The sequence below is a fragment of the Orcinus orca genome, chromosome 7 (assembly GCF_937001465.1).
Source record: "Orcinus orca chromosome 7, mOrcOrc1.1, whole genome shotgun sequence".
NCBI classification, from domain to species: domain Eukaryota; kingdom Metazoa; phylum Chordata; class Mammalia; order Artiodactyla; family Delphinidae; genus Orcinus; species Orcinus orca.
Window position 1 is genome coordinate 26,998,468 of NC_064565.1, and position 20,048 is coordinate 27,018,515.

The window sequence follows — 20,048 nt, forward strand, 5'->3', positions numbered from 1 at the left end:
CACTTCTCAGTGTTCCTGTTATCTATTGCTATACAACAGCTGATCACAAAACAAAGCTCACAATTTTAAAACAACATTTTGTTTTTTAATATCTCATGATTTGTGAGTGAGGGTTTGGCACAAGGGCTTGGCTGAGTGAATCTTCTCTCATACAAGGCGTCAAAAGAGATCCCTCGCTGATATTTAAATGGCAGGTGGGCTGGCCTGGAAGGTCCACAACTCTTTCACTCACATATCTGGCCCCTTGGTGGGAATGGCTGGAATGTAGGTTCAGCTGGAACTGGGAGCACCTACCTGTGGTCCCTCCAGCACAGTAGCTCAGTAGGCTCAGGTAATCAGACTCATTATGGGCAACTCAGAGTTCCAGAAAGAATGTTCCAATAGCCAAGCAAAGCTGCAAGCTTTCTTTTGACCTAGGCTCAGAAGTCTCAGAATGTCACTTCCACTGTTGTCTTTTGATGACACATGTCAATAAAGCCTGCCCGGATTCAAGGGAGGAGGCATAAAACCCTGCACGTGGGCTTTTCTCTAGTTGCAGTGAACGGGGACCACTCCTCTCTCTGGTGCGCAGGCTTCTCATTGTGGTGGCTTGTCCTGCTGTGGAGCACGGGCTCCAAGCGTGCGGGCTTCAGTAGTTGTGGCTCGTAAGTTCTAGAGTGCAGGTTCAGTAGTTGTGGCACACGGGCTTAGTTGCTCCGCGGCATGTGGGATCCTCCCGGCCCGGGGCTCGAACCTGTGTGCCCCGCATTGGCAGGCGGACTCTCAACCACTGCGCCACCAGGGAAGCCAAACATTTCTGTTTCAGTTTAACCCTATGAATAAAGAATTCATTTTTGGAGAAAATATTCTGTCATTCTTTCTACATCCTAAAGACCTTGAGGGCTACATGCCAAAACTTATATCTTATTTTTGTAGAATAATTTAAGAAGGTTCTTTTAAAGGTTATTTCATTCCTTCATTCAGTCAAAAACTTTATTCTTCATTATATGCCAGAAATGTGTTAGAAATTGATAGCAACTCATACAGCAGTAAAAAAGAATTTAGGCCCCACTGATTCAGTATAGTAAGGTGGTAATTATCTAAGAAATTTGGAGGAATAACATAATTTTTCTAGTCATTTTTAGTAATAGCACTTGCAAAAAATTGTCATGCCTGCAGTCAGTAGTACACTCAGTGATGACAGAATGCCAGTATTCTGATTGGATCAGAGAAAATGCTTAAATTCTATTGCATTTGTGATTGAAATAGTAAAAGATTTCCTTCTAGTTTCTTTTCTACACCTAATGTTCACTCTTTCAGGTCACGTTTATCAACAAGCGATTAATTTGGATTATAGCGTACGTTGAACTTACTGCAGGTTCGTTTCCAGACCACTGCAGTAAAGCAAATATCACGATAAAGCAAGTCACATGAAGTTTCCCAGCATATATAAAAGTTATGTTTATGCTCTACTGTAGTCTGTTAAGGGTGCAATAGCATTATGTATTAATTCGTAGTGAACTTTTAATTAAGGTTCAGACCTTAATTAAAAATACTTTATTGCTAAAAAAACTGCTAACCATCATCTGAGCCTTCAGCAAAGCATAATCTTTTTGCTGGTGGAGCATCTTGCCTAGACGCTGATGGCTGCTGACTAATCAGGGTGGTGGTTGCTAAAGGTTGGGGTCACTGTGGCCATTTCTTAAAATAAGACAATGAAGTTTGCTGCATCAATTTACACTTCCTTTCACAAACCATTTCTCTGTAGCATGCAATGATGTTTGGTAACATTTTACCAACAGTAGAACTTCTTTCAAAATTGGAATTAGGGCTTCCCTGGTGGTGCAGTGGTTGAGAGTCCGCCTGCCAATGCAGGGGACACGGGTTCGTGCCCCGGTCTGGGAGGATCCCACAGGCCGCGGAGCGGCTGGGCCCATGAGCCGTGGCCTCTGAGCCTGCGCGTCCAGAGCCTGTGCTCCGCAACGGGAGAGGCCACAACAGTGAGAGGCCCGCGTACCCCCCAAAAAAAAAAAAAATTGGAATCAAATCCTTTCAGACCTGGCTGCTGCTTCATCATCCAAGTTTATCAAATATTCTAAATCCTTTGTTGTCATTTCAATAATTTTCACAGCATCTTCACCAGGAGTAGATGCCATCTCAAGAAACCACTCTCCTTGCTCACCCACAGGAAGCAACTCCTCGTCTGTTAAAAGTTTTATCATAAGATTGCAGCAGTTCATTCATATCTTCAGGCTCCACTTCTAATTCTAGTTCCTTTGCTGTTTCCACTGCATCTGCAGTTACTTCCTCCACTGAAGTCTTGAACCCCTCAAAGTCATCCAGGAGGGTTGGAATCAAATTCTTCCAAACTGCTATTACTGTTCGTATTTTGACATCTTCTCATGAATCACACGTGTTCTGAATGGCACCTAGAATGGTGAATCTTTCCAGAGGCTTTCAATTTACTTTGCCCAGATCCGTCAGAAGAATCACTGTCTGTGGCAGCTATAGCCTTACAAAATGTATTTATTAAGTAATAAGACTTGAAAGTTGAAATTACTCATTGATCCATGGGCTGCAGAATGGATGTTGTGTTAGCAGGCATGAAAACAACATGAATCTTGTTGTACATCTCCATCAGAGCTCTTGGGTGACCAGGTGCATTGTCAGTGAGTGGTAGTATCAATATTCTGAAAGGAATCTTTTTTTCCGTGCAGTAGGTCTCAACAGTGGGCTTAAAATATTCAGTTAACCATGTTGTAAATAGATGTGCTATCATCTAGGCTTTGTTGTTCCACTGATAGAGCACAGGCAGTGTAGGTTTAGTGTAATTCTGAAGAGCCCTAGGATTTTCAGGATGGTAAATGAGCACTGGCTTCAACTTACAGTCACCAGCTGCATTAGCCCCTAGCAAGAGAATCAGCCTGTCCTTTGAAACTTTGAAGCCAGGCATTGATTTCTCCTCTCTAGCTATGGAAGTCCTAGATGGCATCTTTTTCCAGTAGAAGGCTATTAGATCTTCTGGATAACTTGCTGCAGCTTCTACATCACACTTGCTGTTTCACCTTGCACTTTTATGTTACGGAGATGGCTTCTTTTCTTCAACCTCATGAACCAACCTCTGTTGGCTTTAATCTTCCACAGCTTCCTCACCTCTCTCAACCTTCACAGAATTGCTGAGAGTCAGAGCTTTGCTCTGAATTAGGCTTTGGCTTAAGGGAATGTTGTGGCTGCTTGGATTTTCTATCCAGACCACTACAACTCTCTCCGTATCAGCAGTAAGGCAGTTTCACTTTCCTGTCATTGGTGTGCTCACTGGAGTAGCACTTTCCTCCAAGAACTTTTCTCTTGTGCTCACAACTTGGCTGATCGCTTGGCACAGCAGCCCTAGCCTTCAGTCTGTCTCAGCTTTCGATATGCCTTCCTCACTAAACTTAATCATTTCTAGCTCTTGAATTAAACTGAGAGACGTGTGACTCTGCCTTTCACTTGAACACTTAAATGCCAGTATAGGATTATTAACTGGCCTGATTTCAGTGTTACTGTATCTCAGGGAACTGGGAGGCCAGAGACGGAGAGAGACGGGAACGGCTGGCCAGTTGGTGGAGCAGTGAGAACACACACACATTGGTTAAGCTTGCCGTCTTGATGCACCCCAAAACAATTACAGTAGTAACATCAAAGATCACTGATCACAGGTCGCCATGACAAATAAAATAATAATGACAGAGTTTGAAATATTGTGAGAATTACCAAAACGTGACAAAGTGAGCAAATGCTGTCGGAAAAATGGTGCCGATAGACTTGCAGGGTTGCCACAGACCTTCAGTTTGTAAAAACACAGTATCTGCCAAGTGCAGTAAAATGAGGTATGCCTGTATTGCATTTCCTACCATGTCTGTTGTGTCGCCCTTGGCAATAAGCACAAAAACGTTTTGATGACCATTCTTGAATCATGGCCCAGTTGTTCATACTACAGGAGAATTTCATGCATTCCCCAAGCACTTACTGAAAACCTATTCCATGGCAAGGACATAGTGTAGCAAGGAAAAATGGGCCTGGTCTCTGACATCACATTCCGTATAGTATGGTGACTATAACGACTGGGGGAGGAACAAGGAGAATATGAGAATGTTTTATGTTAATCCACTGAATGCTATATTCGTTGTTTACTCAAATGTTTATTAAGAATTTACTGTATGTGGGTATATTTACTCTGCTTGGAGATTTTGAAGTCCAAGATGCCTCTGTGCAAGGTGTCTGGCAAGGGGCTTACAGTTGGAATAATATACAGAGAAGAGATTTAAGTAATGGAAATTAGGAATGAAGTATATAAAACTAGAAAAAAATTGTCATCCTGTTTTCGCATAATGTAAAATAAAGTCAGCTGTTTTAAGAATCAACAGGGAATAGAGTGTCTTGTTGAAAAAATAATCTGGTTAATACACAGTTACCTCTTAACTTAATAGGGAGTTACCTATTATGAAATGCCTTTTTAAAAAAAAACTACTAGGCATTTCATCTTCTTTTGTTTACCTCTGAGATACTGCCTGAAGGTTTAATTTTAAATAGCAACTATTATTTTTACTCAAATTTTAGATGTATGTACCAATTAATGTAGGTTCCCTATTAAGAATTTTGAATTAGTCAGTATATTCTCTGCTTTCCTCTCTATCATTCTGAAAGTCAGCTACCATGAATATAATTTATGTCTGTTGTCTTCCTTCAGCATAGTAATATTTAAAGTGACTTAGGGGGCTTCCCTGGTGGCGCAGTGTTTGAGAGTCCGCCTGCTGATGCAGGGAACATGGGTTCGTGCCCCGGTCTGGGAAGATCCCATATGCCACGGAACGGCTGGGCCTGTGAGCCATGGCCGCTGAGCCTGCATGTCCGGAGCCTGTGCTCCGCAACGGGAGAGGCCACAACAGTGAGAGGCCCGCGTACCGAAAAAATAAAAATAAAGTGACTTAGGGAAATGGAAATGTTTTCCTAAGGAAGCATACATTTCATCCATTTCCAAGTCTTAGTTTCCTGACCATCCCCTTAATATTTTATTTAGAAAAACTCATTTTTAAATGAAGGGATGTCATAGTATAAAACTGTAAAGAAATCTTATGATTTTCTACTGTTTGTTAAGGATAACGTTTACATAAAATGTTCTTCATTTGTTCACTGCTATGTGATCCAAACCCAGATGATCCCCTAGTGCCAGAGATTGCATGGATCTATAAAACAGACAGAGATAAGTACAGCAGGCTGTCTCGGGAATGGACTCAGAAGTATGCCATGGGATGCTACCTTAAAGTCAGAATAACCTTCATTACAACTGGAATAAACTTTAAACTATGGTTCCTTTTATGATTTTCTTATCTGGCTGCTCCCCATCAGACCTCATCTTTTTTCATTTTATGTTTTGTTTACCTCCCTCCATTCATTCACATGCTCCTCTGAGAATACTTACGTTCTTCCAGCTTTGGACAGTAACTGCTTTTAGAAGCTGTAAAGTAGTTACAAGAGAACAGTTACCCAAGATTCAGAAGTTTTTTTTTAAAAAATGGAGCATGTGTATTATGTGGCCAGTGTTTTCACTCTAACTTTGTTATGAGACTAAAACCATTCCTCACTGCTCTAATGTGCTGAAGAATCATCTGAGGGGGAGGAAGGTGGAAGCTGAGTTGTCACATCAAAGGAAGCAGCATTATTCTAGCAGCATCCATTCTTGTTTAAACCTTCCACTGTTAGATTTGAGGTTACATGATATACTTTATGCTCATAACTGATGTGGCTGGAGAATTGGTATTGAATTGATAGCATCAGCAGAATGGAAAATGTGATGTGTTTTATGCATGTCAATAAAGGAATGACCTGCTCTTGTTCTACAGAGAATGGAAATTGGAAGTCAAACACTCTTTGTATTCCAAAATAGGGTCTCACACATTTTGTAATTTTCATTTACATTGTTAGGAGGCTTGGAGCTATTAATCTATCTTCCAATACACTGTTTAATATAACACTGAGTAAATGATGCAAGTTGTCAATGGATAAGTGATAAACTGATAGCTCTGCTACTAATTGATTTTCCTTCAGTAAAGTTGCATAAACCAAAATAATAATAATAATAATTTCATCAAGCTGGAGAGAGGCCAGCAGACATTAGGCATCACCTTGAATGGTTCCAAGCAGATATTATCTCATAGAGCTCCTTGACCATTTCTTCTATAAATAATTTCGCTTCTGTGACTCTATTCTTCAGAAGTGTTAATTGTGTTTTTTATTCAGTTTTATTTGAAACTATAATCTTTTAGAGAATTTTTAGGGTTACTTTCTTAAGAATTTCTTAAGAATGCTTTAGAACTAATTCAAGTAGTATGTGTGCATTAATGTCAAGAAGTTCAGTTTACCACATAATTGCTTTGGAGTTGTTCTGAATTGTTGATATGGTCCCAAATAATTGTACAAAGGGTTTTTGCTTAGTAATTTTTCTGTTGCCACACACACACCATTCCTCTTGCAAATCTTGAGTGATATGTTGGACTTCGTATGATTATTAAATATGTGGAAGGTTTGGGGTAGTGAGGTGTCAGGTTTCTAAATCCAGAAAAATCTTAATTTGTTAGACTACCACTAACCTTTAACATGGGATAAATGGGTGGGGGGAGTGTTTGCTTTGGTTTCCTTTGTATAACTTAATCATGTGGTCGTTGTGGTTTGATTTTTCTCAGAGATAGATTTTTCACATTAAATTTAGGGTAAATTACTTGTGTTTATTTCTGCCATTTATTTGAAATGTAAAATTAGGAATCTTATGCTCTAAGGTTCAAACTCAACTTTCCCATGGTTTTACAATTGTATCTTTGTACTTGACAAATGCTTTGTCTAGGGATGATCATCTGTATACATGTACCTATAAATACAATCCAAAACGTATTTCGGAGCAGTTCAAACATTGATCCCTCTTCCCACAAACTACTGAACAGTAGGATGGCGAGTCCAAATTGTGTTGGTAACCCTTGTTATGGAGGAAATAATAGAACTGATTTTTGTTAACAAGTAGGCCTCATGTGCCAGAGTGCATGAACAGCTTCTGATATATATGAGTGAATTTTCTATACACAGAATCAGTTGAAGCAGGTGTTTAGTATATTCTCAGCTTCTATAGCAAGCCCTGTGATAATTAATATGCGACTTTTACATCTTGTATTCCCCAAGTTAGTTCCAATGTATTTCTTTAAAAAGGGGAGGATAGGGCAAGTAAGGGACAGGAAAGCAATGACAGTCTAATAAGGTTATCAGAAAAGCTCAGGGGGGAGACCACACTTCTCCAACAGTGAGGTTAATGGGCATCAAATTCCTTAATTGAGGAAACATGTAAAGAAGTTTCTGTTTAAAGGGCTCAGTAAGATTATGTCCATGTAAAATCATACAAATCTTAACTATTTTTTCCTCAACGATAAAAGGCTGTATGTAATATACCTGCTACATAGTAAAAGCCCAACAGATGGTAGATGCTGTTAGTAATGTATTTATAATCATCATCATAATCGTTACTAATTATTTATTAGCAATAACACAACTATATTGTTCCTCAGATTGATCCCTTTATTGTCATGCAACATCAGATTTTTTTTCTTTAGTAATTAAAAAAAAGTAAAATTTATTTCTTGACATAAGCTCCCAAAATTTTCAATACAGTACTTTTTCTCTGTATTAAGTTCCCTATCTGTATACTGTACTTTTGTCTTTAAAAGTATTTAATGAGTTCAACTTTTAAAACTTAAAATTGACTTCCCATAGTACATTTTACTTTTCTAATTATTTTTATGATTTGGTGCTCTTTCTATTGAACCTGGGTGATACATACACGATAGCTAGCACATTTGCTTTTCACAGTGCTTTATTATGACATGTATAAAGAAGATGTTCCCCATATCTTGCAGATGTAGAATGCTTTTACATAATATTTTTACTTCCTCCAATAACTTTCACATATATCATCATTAGGATGGTGGATGGTAAGATCCTTTATCTTCATTTAATATACGGGATAACTATAAACCAGAGTCCTTGACTTTCTCCAGGGACTTTACCTTAGATGTTTAATCCTGTGCCTTTGGATTTTTGTTGTTGTTGTTGTTGGAGTATAGTTGATTTATAATGTTGTGTTTAGTTTCAGGTGTACAGCAAAGTGATTTAGTTATACATATACGGATATCTATTCTGTTTCATATTCTTTTCCCATATAGGCTATTGCAGAGTATTGAGTAGAGTTCTGTGTGCTGTGCAGTAGGTCCTTGTTGTTTATCTCTTTTATATATAGTAGTGTGTATATGTTAATCCCAACCTCCTAATTTATCCCTCCCCCCCCTTTCCCATTTGGTAACCATAAGTTTGTTTTTCTAAGTCTGTGAGTCTGTTTCTGTTTTGTAAATAAGTTCATTTGTATCAATTTTAGATTCCACAGCCTTTGGGTTTTTAATCCTGTGCCTTTTTGCCCAGAGCATTAAATGGTATAAACAAATCAGTGATTGGGGGTGGTTTGTCAGTTTATTGATGTTTTTTAAAAATCCACTCTGTCAACTCAGAAAACTTTGTTGTTTTCTGTTATTCCGGTGGAAAATACCAGCCTGGCCTCTTTTGTTCTTACTATTCTTGACCTTTAGCTGACATTTACACTTCAATTCATTATCTTCTCTCAATAATTACTATTAGGGACTTCCCTGGCGGTCCAGCAGTTAACACTTCACCTTCCAATGCAAGGGGTGGGGGTTCGATCCCTGGTTGAGAAGCTAAGATCCCACATGCCTCGGGGCCAAAAAACCAAAACATAAAACAGAAGCAATATTATAACAAATTCAATAAAGACTTTAAAAATGGTCCACATCAAAAAAATTATTAAAAATATATAATTAACATTATCTTGAAAAGTAGTGAGAATTAGTAAGGTCTTCAAAGTATATTAAGAGCCTTAGTTGAAAGGTGTCAACTGTTATCATTAATTTTGTTCATAATAATTACAAATAAAAAATGATCCTCTTTTTGAAATAAGTTAGATTTGCTATTAATTGAGTGATATTGATTGGTAGTTAGTTTTATGAAAACACAGTACAACTCATAAAGATTATTCTGTTCTTTCTTAGCAATACGTAAATCTCATAGTTCATGATTTCAGTGCTTTTGTTTTTCTTTCCTTTATTTTCTTTCGTAATAAACTTTAAACAGATCTAAACTTGTCCTAGCAGTACAAAGATAGCAAGGAAGATTACTGAAAATATTAGACCAAAAGAGACATTATGGGGAATTCCCTAGCAGTCCAATGGATAGGACTCCACGCTTCCACTGAGGTGGCATGAGTTTGATCACTGGTTGGGGAACTAAGATCCCTCATGCTGCATGGTGCAGCCAAAAAAAAAAAAAAGGAGAGACAGAGCCATTATGATAAGCAAAGAAATGTTAGAAAACAAAACCTATAGATTATTCCTTAATGTTAAGTTGACTACATGGATTTAGATTTTTGCTTATTTTGTTATTAATTGTAAAGGTCTCTGGTTTGGGATAGCAATTAAGACATGGGTAATGTTTGAGGATCCTTCCAGATCCATATTCTGAAATAAATTTTAAATTTGTTTAAATTTCTTTTATTGTAAACAAAAGACCAAAGTACTGAAATCATCAGTTATGTTTGTTTTTCTTTGCCCTCGAAGTTGATCTACAGGGCAGTATGTTAAAAAGCAGTGTGTGTTTATTGTAATATTACACCTTAACCATTTATTATTGAACCTCAGTTTTTCTCTAAGCAAGGAGCTAGTAGCTCTGACAGTGTATTAATATCAGTTTCAAACTGAAATTATATAAGGGATGTTTCATATTCTGAACCCATTTATTGGCCTAATTCCTGTCCTATACTGTAGTATCAAACAATGTAAATTATAAATTGGCATCTTTAGCCCTAAGCCTTATAAATTCTAATTTAATTAGGATCTTTTTGAAGTAGTAAAAGTCTGCTAAAGGAGCTGCTAAATTTTTACTGTGACGATGAATGAAATTCTGTTAAAAGTGAAAAGAAAACTATAGAGATAAATTAATGAAACCAAAAGTTGGTTTTTCAAAAAGGTCAACAAAATTGACAAGCCTTTAGCTAGATGAACCCAGAAAAAGAGAACCAGAGGAAAAAAAAAAAGAACCCAGGAAAGAAAACCTCAAATTACTAAAATAAAAATGAAAGTATGGGGCTTCCCTGGTGGCGCAGTGGTTGAGTGTCCGCCTGCCGATGCAGGGGACACGTGTTCGTGCCCCGGTCCGGGAAGATCCCACATGCCGCGGAGCGGCTGGGCCCGTGAGCCATGGCCGCTGAGCCTGCGCATCCGGAGCCTGTGCTCCGCAACGGGAGAGGCCAACAGCAGTGAAAGGCCCGCATACCGCAAAAAAAAAAAAAGTATGGACATTACTATCTATTCTATAAAATAAAAAGAATTAAAAGAGGATACTATGAACAATTGCAAACCAACATATTGGATAACCTAATGAAATAGACAAATTCCTAGAAACACGAAACCTACCAAGACTAAATCACAAAGAACAGAAAATCTGAATTGACATATAACTAATAAGGAGATTGAATCAAAAAAATCAAAATCTCCTGACAGAGAAGAGCCCTAGATCTGAGGAATTCTACCAAGTATTTGAAGAACTAACACCAATAGTTCCCAAACTTTTACCAAAAAATTACAGAGCAGGGAATACTTTGTAACTTACTTTTCTATGTGTCCAGCATTACCCTGATACCAAAGCCAGACAAAGACACTGCAAGAAAAAACTACAGACCACTATCACTTATAAACATTGATGCAAAAATCTTCAACAAAATACTAGCCAATTGAATTCAGCAGCATATTAAAAGAATTACGCACCATGACCAAGTGGGTTCCAAGGATGGTTCAGCATATGAAAATCAACCAATGCAGTATACCATATTAACTGAATGGGGACGGGGGGGGGGGGGGAGGTAACCTGATCATCATAATCAAACACAACAACCTATTAAGATTTTTTGTTTTTACACTCATAAAACTAGGAATAGCAGGAAACTACATCAACACAATAAAATCCATATATGAAAAACCCACATTGAGCTTCATGCTCAATGGTGAAACACTGAAAGCTTTTCCTCTAAGATTAAGAACAAGGTAAGGATGCCCACTTTTACCATTTCTATTTAACATGGTACTGGAAATTCTAAGAGCAATTATACAAGAAAGAAATAAAAGCCATCCAAATTGGAAAGGAAGAAGTAAAATTATCTCTGAAAATGACATGATCTTATATGTATAAAACCCTAACACCTGAAACTAACACAACATTGTCAATCAACTACACTCCAATGTAAAAAAGTTAAAAAAAAAAAAAACCCTAAAGATTTCACACACGTTCAAAAAAAAACCTGTTAGAACTAATAAATGAATTCAGGTAAAGTAGCAGGACACAAAGTCAGTGCACAAAAATCAGTTGCATTTCTATACACTAACAATGAACAATCTGAAAAGGAAATTACAAAAGCAATTTCATCTACAATAGCATTAAAAAATAAAATAATTAGAAGTTAACTTAATCAAGGAGTTGAAAGTCTTGTACTATGAAAACTACAAAGCATTGCTGAAAGAAATTACAGATGACATAACTAAATTAAAACACATTTATGTTCATGGATTGGAAAACTTAATATTGTTAAAATGTCAATGCTACCCAAAGTGATCTAGAAATTCAATGTAATTATCCTATCAAAACCCAAATGTCATTTTTGCAGAACTAGAAAACCCCATCCTGAAATTCATATGGAACCTCAGAGGACCCGGAATAGTCAAAACAGCCTTGAAAAAGAACAAAACTGGAAGAGTCACACTTCATGACTTCAAAACTTACTGCAAAGCTACAGTAATCAAAACAATGTGGTGCTGGCATAAAGACAGACACATAGGCCAGTGGAATAGAATAGAGAGCCCAGGAATAAGTCCTTGCGTATATGATCAAACGATTTTTGACAAGGGTGCCAAGTCCATGGAGAAAGGACAGTCTTTTAAAAAATGGTGCTGGGAAAACTAGATATCCACATGCAAAAGAATGAAGTTGAACTCTTACCTAAGACCATAACAAAAATTAACACAAAATGGATCAAAAACCTAAGAGCTAATAAAACTCTAAAATTCTTAGAAGAAAACATTGAGGGAAAGCTTTATGACTGTGGTTTTGGAGATGATTTCTTAGTTAGGGCACCAAAGGGGCCAGCCAAGGGAGCTTTCTCAGTCCCAGCCCAACCTCCAGGACACCCCATTGCCCAGGGATGCCTGCTATGTACTGCACACCCAAGAGGGAAGGGGCCACAGAGCCAGAGATGCCAGATCCATTTAAAGTCAACACCTTTAAGGAGGCAAAGGATGAAGACTGTAAAACCACAAAAGAGATTGAAGAATGTGTGGGGTGAGACTGCCAAGATTCTGCACCTCAGCAAGCTCCCAGGTGTTGCCCGTTGACAGGTCTGTGGGCAGAACTTTGAACAACACTGAAAACAGCTGTTAAGCTGTGGAAGCTACTCTAATCAAATGATTAGTGCCCCTTGGCATCTTCCAGGATCACAGGCCCCCTGTGATGTATACAACAGAAACATACATCCGAGAGCAGTGACATGCTGATCTTGTCCTCCCAGACAGCGGGAAGAAAGTTACTGGAACAGTTCACTTTTTCCAGAGAGAGAATGTGGTATTTCCAAGAAAAGAGTCAATGCTGAGGCCTTCCCTGGTGGCGCAGTGGTTGAGAGTCTGCCTGCCAATGCAGCGGACACGGGTTCGAGCCCTGGTCTGGGAAGATCCCACATGCCACGGAGCAACTGGGCCCGTGAGCCACAACTACTGAGCCTGCGCATCTGGAGCCTGTGCTCCGCAGCAAGAGAGACCGCGACAGTGAGAGGACCGCACACCGCGATGAAGAGTGGCCCCCGCTTGCCACAACTAGAGAAAGCCCTCGCACAGAAACGAAGACCCAACACAGCCAAAAATAAATTAATTAATTTAAAAAAAATCATAGAGACAGACAGTAGCATGGTAGTTGCCAGAGCTTGGAATGAGAGGAGATGGGGAGTTAATGTTTAATGGGTACAGAGTTTCAGTTTTATGAGATGAAAAGAGTTACGCCTATGGATTGTGCTGATGGTGACACAACATTATGAATGTATTTAATACTACTGAACTGCACACTTAAAAATGGTTAAGATGGGACTTCCCTGGTGGCGCAGTGGTTGAGGGTCCGCCTGCCAATGCGGGGAACGTGGGTTCCTGCCCCGGTCCGGGAAGATCCCACATGCCGCGGAGCGGCTGGGCCCGTGAGCCATGACCGCTGAGCCTGCGCGTCCGGAGCCTGTGCTCCGCGGCGGGAGAGTCCACAGCAGTGAGAGGCCCGCATACCGCAAAAAAAAAAAAGAAAAAAAAAAAGGTTAAGATGGTAAATTTCCTGTGTATTTTTCCACAGTAAAAAAAAAATTGAGAAGGAGACTTGGCTTGGGCTAGGGTAAAATCTAAATAAATATATGTAACCTGTTTAATCTAAATATATGTAACCTGCTTAATCCAGGGTCAAAAATTAAAGGAAAAAAATGGGGCTAGAAAAGTGAAAGGCATGCTTTAAATAACTAAATTCATTTAAAAAATAATTTATTCTTATTTAATGCCAAACTTGTTTTCTCTGCTTTGTTGTTGTGTGTGCATGTGTGTATGGTAGATTTTCTGGTATTTATTATGTAATTTCGGTTCTTTGCTGTTTGAAATGAAATGATGAGTGATTTTTGTTGAATAATGCCACTTTGGCAGTTTATAGTTTACTTACGTAGCAGTGTATTCGTTTTCTGTTGCTGCGTCGTCGCATATTACCACAAACTTAGAGGCTTAAAACAATGCCCAGTTATCAGCTCACAGTTACGTAGACTAGAAGTTAGTTGAGCTCAGCTGAGTTCTGTTTAGGGTTTCTCAAGGCTGAAATCCAAGGGGTTGGCCAGGCTGGGCCCTTATCTGAAGACTCTGGGGAAGAATTTGTCTTTACACTCATTCCGACAACAATGGCACCTCAGTGTTTTGCAGCTGGAGGTCTGAGGTCCATGTTTCCTGGCTGACTGTCGGCCAAGGGCCACTCTGTGCCCCTGGAGGCTGCCTGTAGGCCTCTTCATCTGTCCCCTCCATCTTCAAAGCCAGCTGTGCAGTGTCAGGTCCTTCTCACCCTTTGAATCTGATCTGCTGCCCCACTCCCAACAGAAGAATGCTCTCAGCTTTTAAAGGGCTCACTTGATTGGGTCAGACCCAGCTGAATTATCTGTATGTTAAGATCAACTGATTTGGGACTTTAATTACATCTGCAGAATCCCTTCACAACATTCTTTAGATTGGAGTTCGATTAAATTACCAGAGGAGGGGCCTGTTAGGAGGCCATCTTTAGAATTCTCTCTCTCACAAGTAGTAGTTGACTCACAGCAAGATTTTTTATAGGTGTGTGATATAAAGTACACAGGACTAAGATTCTAAAGATCTTGGGTTCTGTTTTACTATTTAGTAACTCTGATACTGGACTATAAGGCTCTTGAGACCAACAATTGTGTCTTATTCATCTTTATAGGCCTAGTGCCTGGCACAGAGTGGCTTACAGCAGGAGCTTAGAACATATTAAGTCACAGTGAGATAATTTTACCCCTCTTTGATTTTTCTTTTCTTTTTTCTTTTTTTTTTTTCCTTCAGTACGCGGGCCTCTTACCGCTGTGGCCTCTCCCGTTGCGGAGCACAGGCTCCGGACGCGCAGGCTCAGCGGCCATGGCTCACGGGCCCAGCCGCTCCGCGGCATGTGGGATCTTCCCGGACCAGGGCACGAACCCGCGTCCCCTGCATCGGCAGGCGGACTCTCAACCACTGCGCCACCACGGAAGCCCGATTTTTCTTTTTTTAATCTTCCGTCATCAAAGTTTTCTTATGAATTAAAACTGAGACGGTTAATGCATGTGTAAGTCATTGAAAATTCTAAAACATTACTGTAGGGACAATACACAGCCTCCCCCAACCCCCCCTCCTTTTTTTTTAATCTACCCTTTCCCTGAACCTTTTCAAGAACCTTGAGAATTAATACAAACAATATTAACTTTTATACCGGTAAAAGTAAACTGAAATAACTTGACCAGGGTTACCTATTCATAAGAAGCAAAGCCAGAAATTTAAATCCAGTCCTACATGTGAATGCAGCTTTTACTTGTCAGTTAATCATCTCTCTTATTTTTAAAAAAACTTTTAAGAGAAAGTGCTGTGCCTTTGTTACGTAGAATTATAAGGGATTAAAGCAGAGGACCGGAGTAAATCGTAAATTCTTTTCTGCTGCCTTAGAACTCATTTAGTCATGTGCATTTTGCTCGTATTCATCTATTGACTTTTCTCGGATTTTTTTTTTCCTGTAAACCCTTACTCTATGTAACATAACTTCTTTTAATTCTGTTTTTAGTTGCGAGTAACAGAAATCCTCTTGATTAAATTAAAGAAGTGAGTAAATAGAGAAGACAGAACCAACATGAAAAAGCTCTCTTAGGCAGTAATGCCGTGTGCATTTGTTCATGCATCTGTACCATTTTCTTCTCTGTAAGAAACAGAAGATCATTTTTTTTAATTTTCATTTTGTTGTTGTTACTGCTGATTTTTAATGTTGGATAATCCAGGGTCAAAATTCCCAAGAATATAGTGCTTCTTATCTCAAGAACTTTGGCCTCAAAATGGGAGACAACACCCTGGTACTGTAGATTCTCATTTCTGTTGGGTTACAAGGAAGTTTTTTTCGGATGTTAGAATGAAATGGTGGCTTTTTTTCATATGTGAAGCATACTGATCTAGGTATTAAGGACTTTGTTTTATGTTTGATACCAAACTGGCTCCCTGGCATTGATTGAGTATAAATGATAGATACCTGGACCTTGTACTGTTTGGGGTTGGTGTTAAACAAGTAGATTAGAAGGAGGTGGAAGGAAAGAAAACCTATCTGGCTTCAGTTCACAGGGACTTCAGCTGCTTTCCCAAGCCAAAGCCTGGTATCACAGACTAGAGCTACTCACCCCAGTGGGTTCCCTATTCGCGTGATTGATGATCTGGTGGTCAAGCTGAACATACATATTAGAACCTTGCCCACTTTTCTTCATTTCTGCTTCATTGCCTTACCCTAGATTAGGCAAGTAGGATACATATTAGAACCTTGCCCACTTTTCTTCATTTCTGCTTCATTGCCTTACCCTAGATTAGGCAAGTAGGATTCCGTGCTAGTAAACTGGGGGTGTACTATGAAGTACAGTGCTGAAAAGACTCAGTAGAGAGGTGGTTGTACTCTGACTCAATGGGCATTTGAAACATTCTCCTTAGTAAGTTTGGAACTTTGCTGAGCACAGCCACTTAAAATTCCTCAGGACTTTGTGGGGTTTTTTTTTCCCCCTAACCTTGGCTAAAGTGTAATATGTTATAGAATACCAAAGAAGTATATTTTATTTAGCTACTGTCTAAGAATTTACCTTATAAATTCAATTTAGCTCAATTAACACAGAAATTGTGGCTATTTGCTCACTTAAAGGACATGCCAACCCACAGAAGGATTTTAGAGAATCTTCTGCAAGTGTGCTTTTGGGAGGAATCAGTACTTCTTTACTTGAAACCAACTTTGATTTCCTCGTTTTCCATTCTTTGTGCAGTTAGTTTCTCTGTGGTTTAGGATTATGAACTAAGAAGCAATCTTTCTGTTTCAGTATGAAATTTAATACAAATCTTTCTTGTGTATTCAGCGGCCACTGCAGTCATTTGGACAGACAGGAAAAAGGTCTAAGGTATAGTAAATATTTTGTGCTGGCATGCCAAGGGCCTTCATGCTTGATGAATCTTTGTTTTCATAGAGCACTGCATTCAGTTTAGTTTTGTCATATTTTCTTTGGGGCAGAAAGCTTATTTTGTTTTATTTGGGTTTTTTGTCTTGCCTAGTCGCTTTTGTGCACTGCTTTTATATCTTTAATGGTTCTTCATCTGTAGAGAAAATGGCTTTCTCATCATTCTTTGGGTTTTGAGATTGGAGTTATTCCCATTCTTGCTATTGCTATTATTTTCAAAACTGCAGTTATTGTTTTCCCTCATAACAAAAGGTTTTAATGGTATTTAATGATATATTTAACTTGCACATTTCACCTACGTCTGTACATGGCAGAAACTATTATAAAGAAACTTAAGAAACTCTAGGGGGCTTTTGGATATGCCCTAGATTTATGGAATGTAGTGTTAATTTTAAATACTTTTCTTTAGTCAAGCTCAAAGTTAAAGCTAGTTCGGAGCCTTGCAGTGTGTGAAGAATCTCCACCACCCCCTACAGCAGAGATATCACAGGAGAACCAGGTAAAAAAAAACAAAAGCAATAAGCAAAAGAAAAAAAGAAAAAAAATTAATTATTTACAGTTATGGAAAAACCTACTTCCTGGAGAAAATTTTTTCATAATGTTAAATAAAATTTGGATGTGCATGTACGTGTGTTATATATGTTTTTACTAAGTGAAACTACTAAGTCTAAGGCTTAGTGCAATGATTTCTCACTGGAAAAACTTAGAGATCATATAATTAACTGAGAATATGGCTTTAAGGGAATTATAAGTTGTTATGGAAAAGTTATATTAAAGTACTACTTCCAGTTAATGTGATTGTGATGAATGCCCTTGAATTTGCCCAAATTTGATTTTGGCTTTTAGAAATTTGTCAAACACCTCTTGAGTGTGAAGAGGAGACTACCTAAGACTTCTGCTTACGTATTATTTTATTTAACCTGAACGCGTGGTGAAGTCTGTTTTCATATTAGCATGGCTCTAATAGTTGTCTAATATTTCTAATCCCTCTTCTGTCTATGTTTGCCAAGTATAGAACTACCAAGGCTCAAGCAAATAGTTTGGTTTTTTGCTTTTTATATTCTTTTTAATGCTATGACTTTACTTTTCTGTTAATCTCAGTTATGGATTGATCTTTGTCTTATTCTACATTTGGACATTTACATATAATTATTTTTGGACCCTCTACCAGTGTTTATCAATGTGATAACTTTGGCTGTTTGTGGCTTGTTCTACTTTTTAAGAGTTTGAATAACCTAAAATCCCTCTGTATTCTAACAATTAGTTTCCAAAGAATTGAGGCAATTTTGTGGTTAAGACACATGACTGAATAAAGGAAAAGAGAAAAAAAGCCATGACAGGTTGTATGTCTTTTTTTTTTTTTAATGCTAATTGTACATTTGTTAATTCAAGCAAAGACTGTTATGCTTTGCCTTGATTTAGAAGATGATGACGTCAAAAGCCTGCTATAGATACGGAAGATAGTTGTCACATATTTAGAATGTGTTCTGTTTTTAAAAGCACTACAACTCTGTCTCTGAATTATAACAAAAGGACTTTTTTTGATAGATTATTTATTGTCAATGCACTTAATATCAGTTTCCTTTGAAATTCATTCAAGTGTCAAGCAACATAGGGTTCAAAATTTACTTTTGATTTTTAAAAGTTCTTTTGTACATTCAGAGTAAAGAATGCACCTGTTCAGGGTGGAGCAGTTGGCAATGTAATGTTTTTTGAAAATTAATTTCTTTGTTTTGTTGACCAAAATGTTACACCATCTTAGCCTCTTGGAATAATTAGTCCAAGGAGATAGAGGAAATGAGAAGGGTCAGGCATTCATAAGACTGTTAGTCCAGAAAAGGTGCCTTTTTTGAGAAAAACTGTAACAGACATGATCTTTGGTTTTATTTGGTACATTTCACCTATCTGAAAAATTATTGTGGGAGGCAGAAGGGGGGAGAGGGTTCTTATAGTACTGCATAGATTTGTCTAGGGAAAATTTATGAGAAAAAATTAATATAAGGAGTATATGTTGTATATTAATGTATATATTGTTCAAAACAGCTGAGTTACAGCATTTGGATAATGAATAAGGTGGTTATGCCAGAGTTCAGTTATTCCACGTAATATAGTCTTTCTCAATTTCTCTTGGATACAGTTAACTATTTCTTTTGGGATAATAACCTATTATTACCCTCTCTGAACAAAAGATATTCTTTTTAATAGAAAGTCTTTTTCCCAGTCTTGAGTTAACTAAATTGCATCTGACTGGGAATTGGAAAATAAGTTATTTCTTGTAAAATGTACTAGTATCAAATCCTTGACGGCAGAGATACTTTCCAACTAATAATGCTTGCTTCAGAATGTGATTTTTGAGGAATTAATCTAGAATAAAACTCATTGTTCCAAAGGTTGAGAGGCAATTAAAAGAGAGATGTCATTTGTGTCTAATGACAGCTAATGAGAGGGAAGTGACCTCAATAAATGATGTCAATTACAAAGTGAAGAGTAAAGGAATTACAGCTACCTATGGAGATATTGCTCTCATTTGAGTTATTTATAGTCAGGAGAGTTCGTGTATAAGGACTTCGGCATTTAAAATATGTTTTGTTTATTTGCTACTGAAAACAAGGGCTCAGTACCAACTGAAGACAAGCCTCAGTACATTATGCATACTGGATTTTTAAATACAGTTCATCTTGATAAATAGTTTAATATCTGTAATTAAAATATGTGACTTTAGAAAGAGAATTTGGAAATGAAATCTGATAGTCATTATAAGTGCCTTTTAGTGAAGTTGTAAATGTGAAATCTTTTCTTCCAACCTGGATTTTATGGATTATCCTTGAGTAACAGCAATAGAGAAGCTGTAAGTCAGGAGAACTTCTAAATATTCTACTTCTGAAGCATAGTTCTGGGATTCATTTTTAAATATCTATTTTACAGTTAAAAAAGAATGAGGAAAGTGGATTAGAAAATGAGTCATAATGAGAAAAATGACTGGTTGATGAACGTATGACATTGATTAACGTATGAGGTTTGGTAAACAAGACAAAGGAGGGCTTAAAGCAGGTGTTCATCGTTTTAGTGGAAATTGCCAGTGCATAGCTTTTGTCCTATATCCTGAGCACAACTTTGAACTGGGATGGAATGGGAAGCA

The 20,048-nt window shown here is 38.0% G+C and overlaps 1 protein-coding gene across 20 annotated transcripts in view; it reads left to right on the plus strand.

Annotated features, from left to right (window-relative positions):
- Nucleotides 1-20,048, plus strand: part of R3HDM1 (R3H domain containing 1) — a 180,959-nt gene that overhangs the window by 68,766 nt on the left and 92,145 nt on the right. For 17 of the 20 annotated variants that reach the window (XM_049712659.1, XM_033420306.2, XM_049712650.1 and 14 more), the window contains exons 4-5: nucleotides 16,811-16,852; nucleotides 17,319-17,408. The exons of 2 other annotated variants lie outside the window; for them this stretch is intronic. In XM_049712659.1, the coding sequence (XP_049568616.1) occupies nucleotides 16,811-16,852; nucleotides 17,319-17,408 (132 nt within the window). The remainder of the gene's footprint in view (nucleotides 1-16,810; nucleotides 16,853-17,318; nucleotides 17,409-20,048) is intronic. One more of the 20 variants, XM_049712651.1, reaches the window with a different exon arrangement.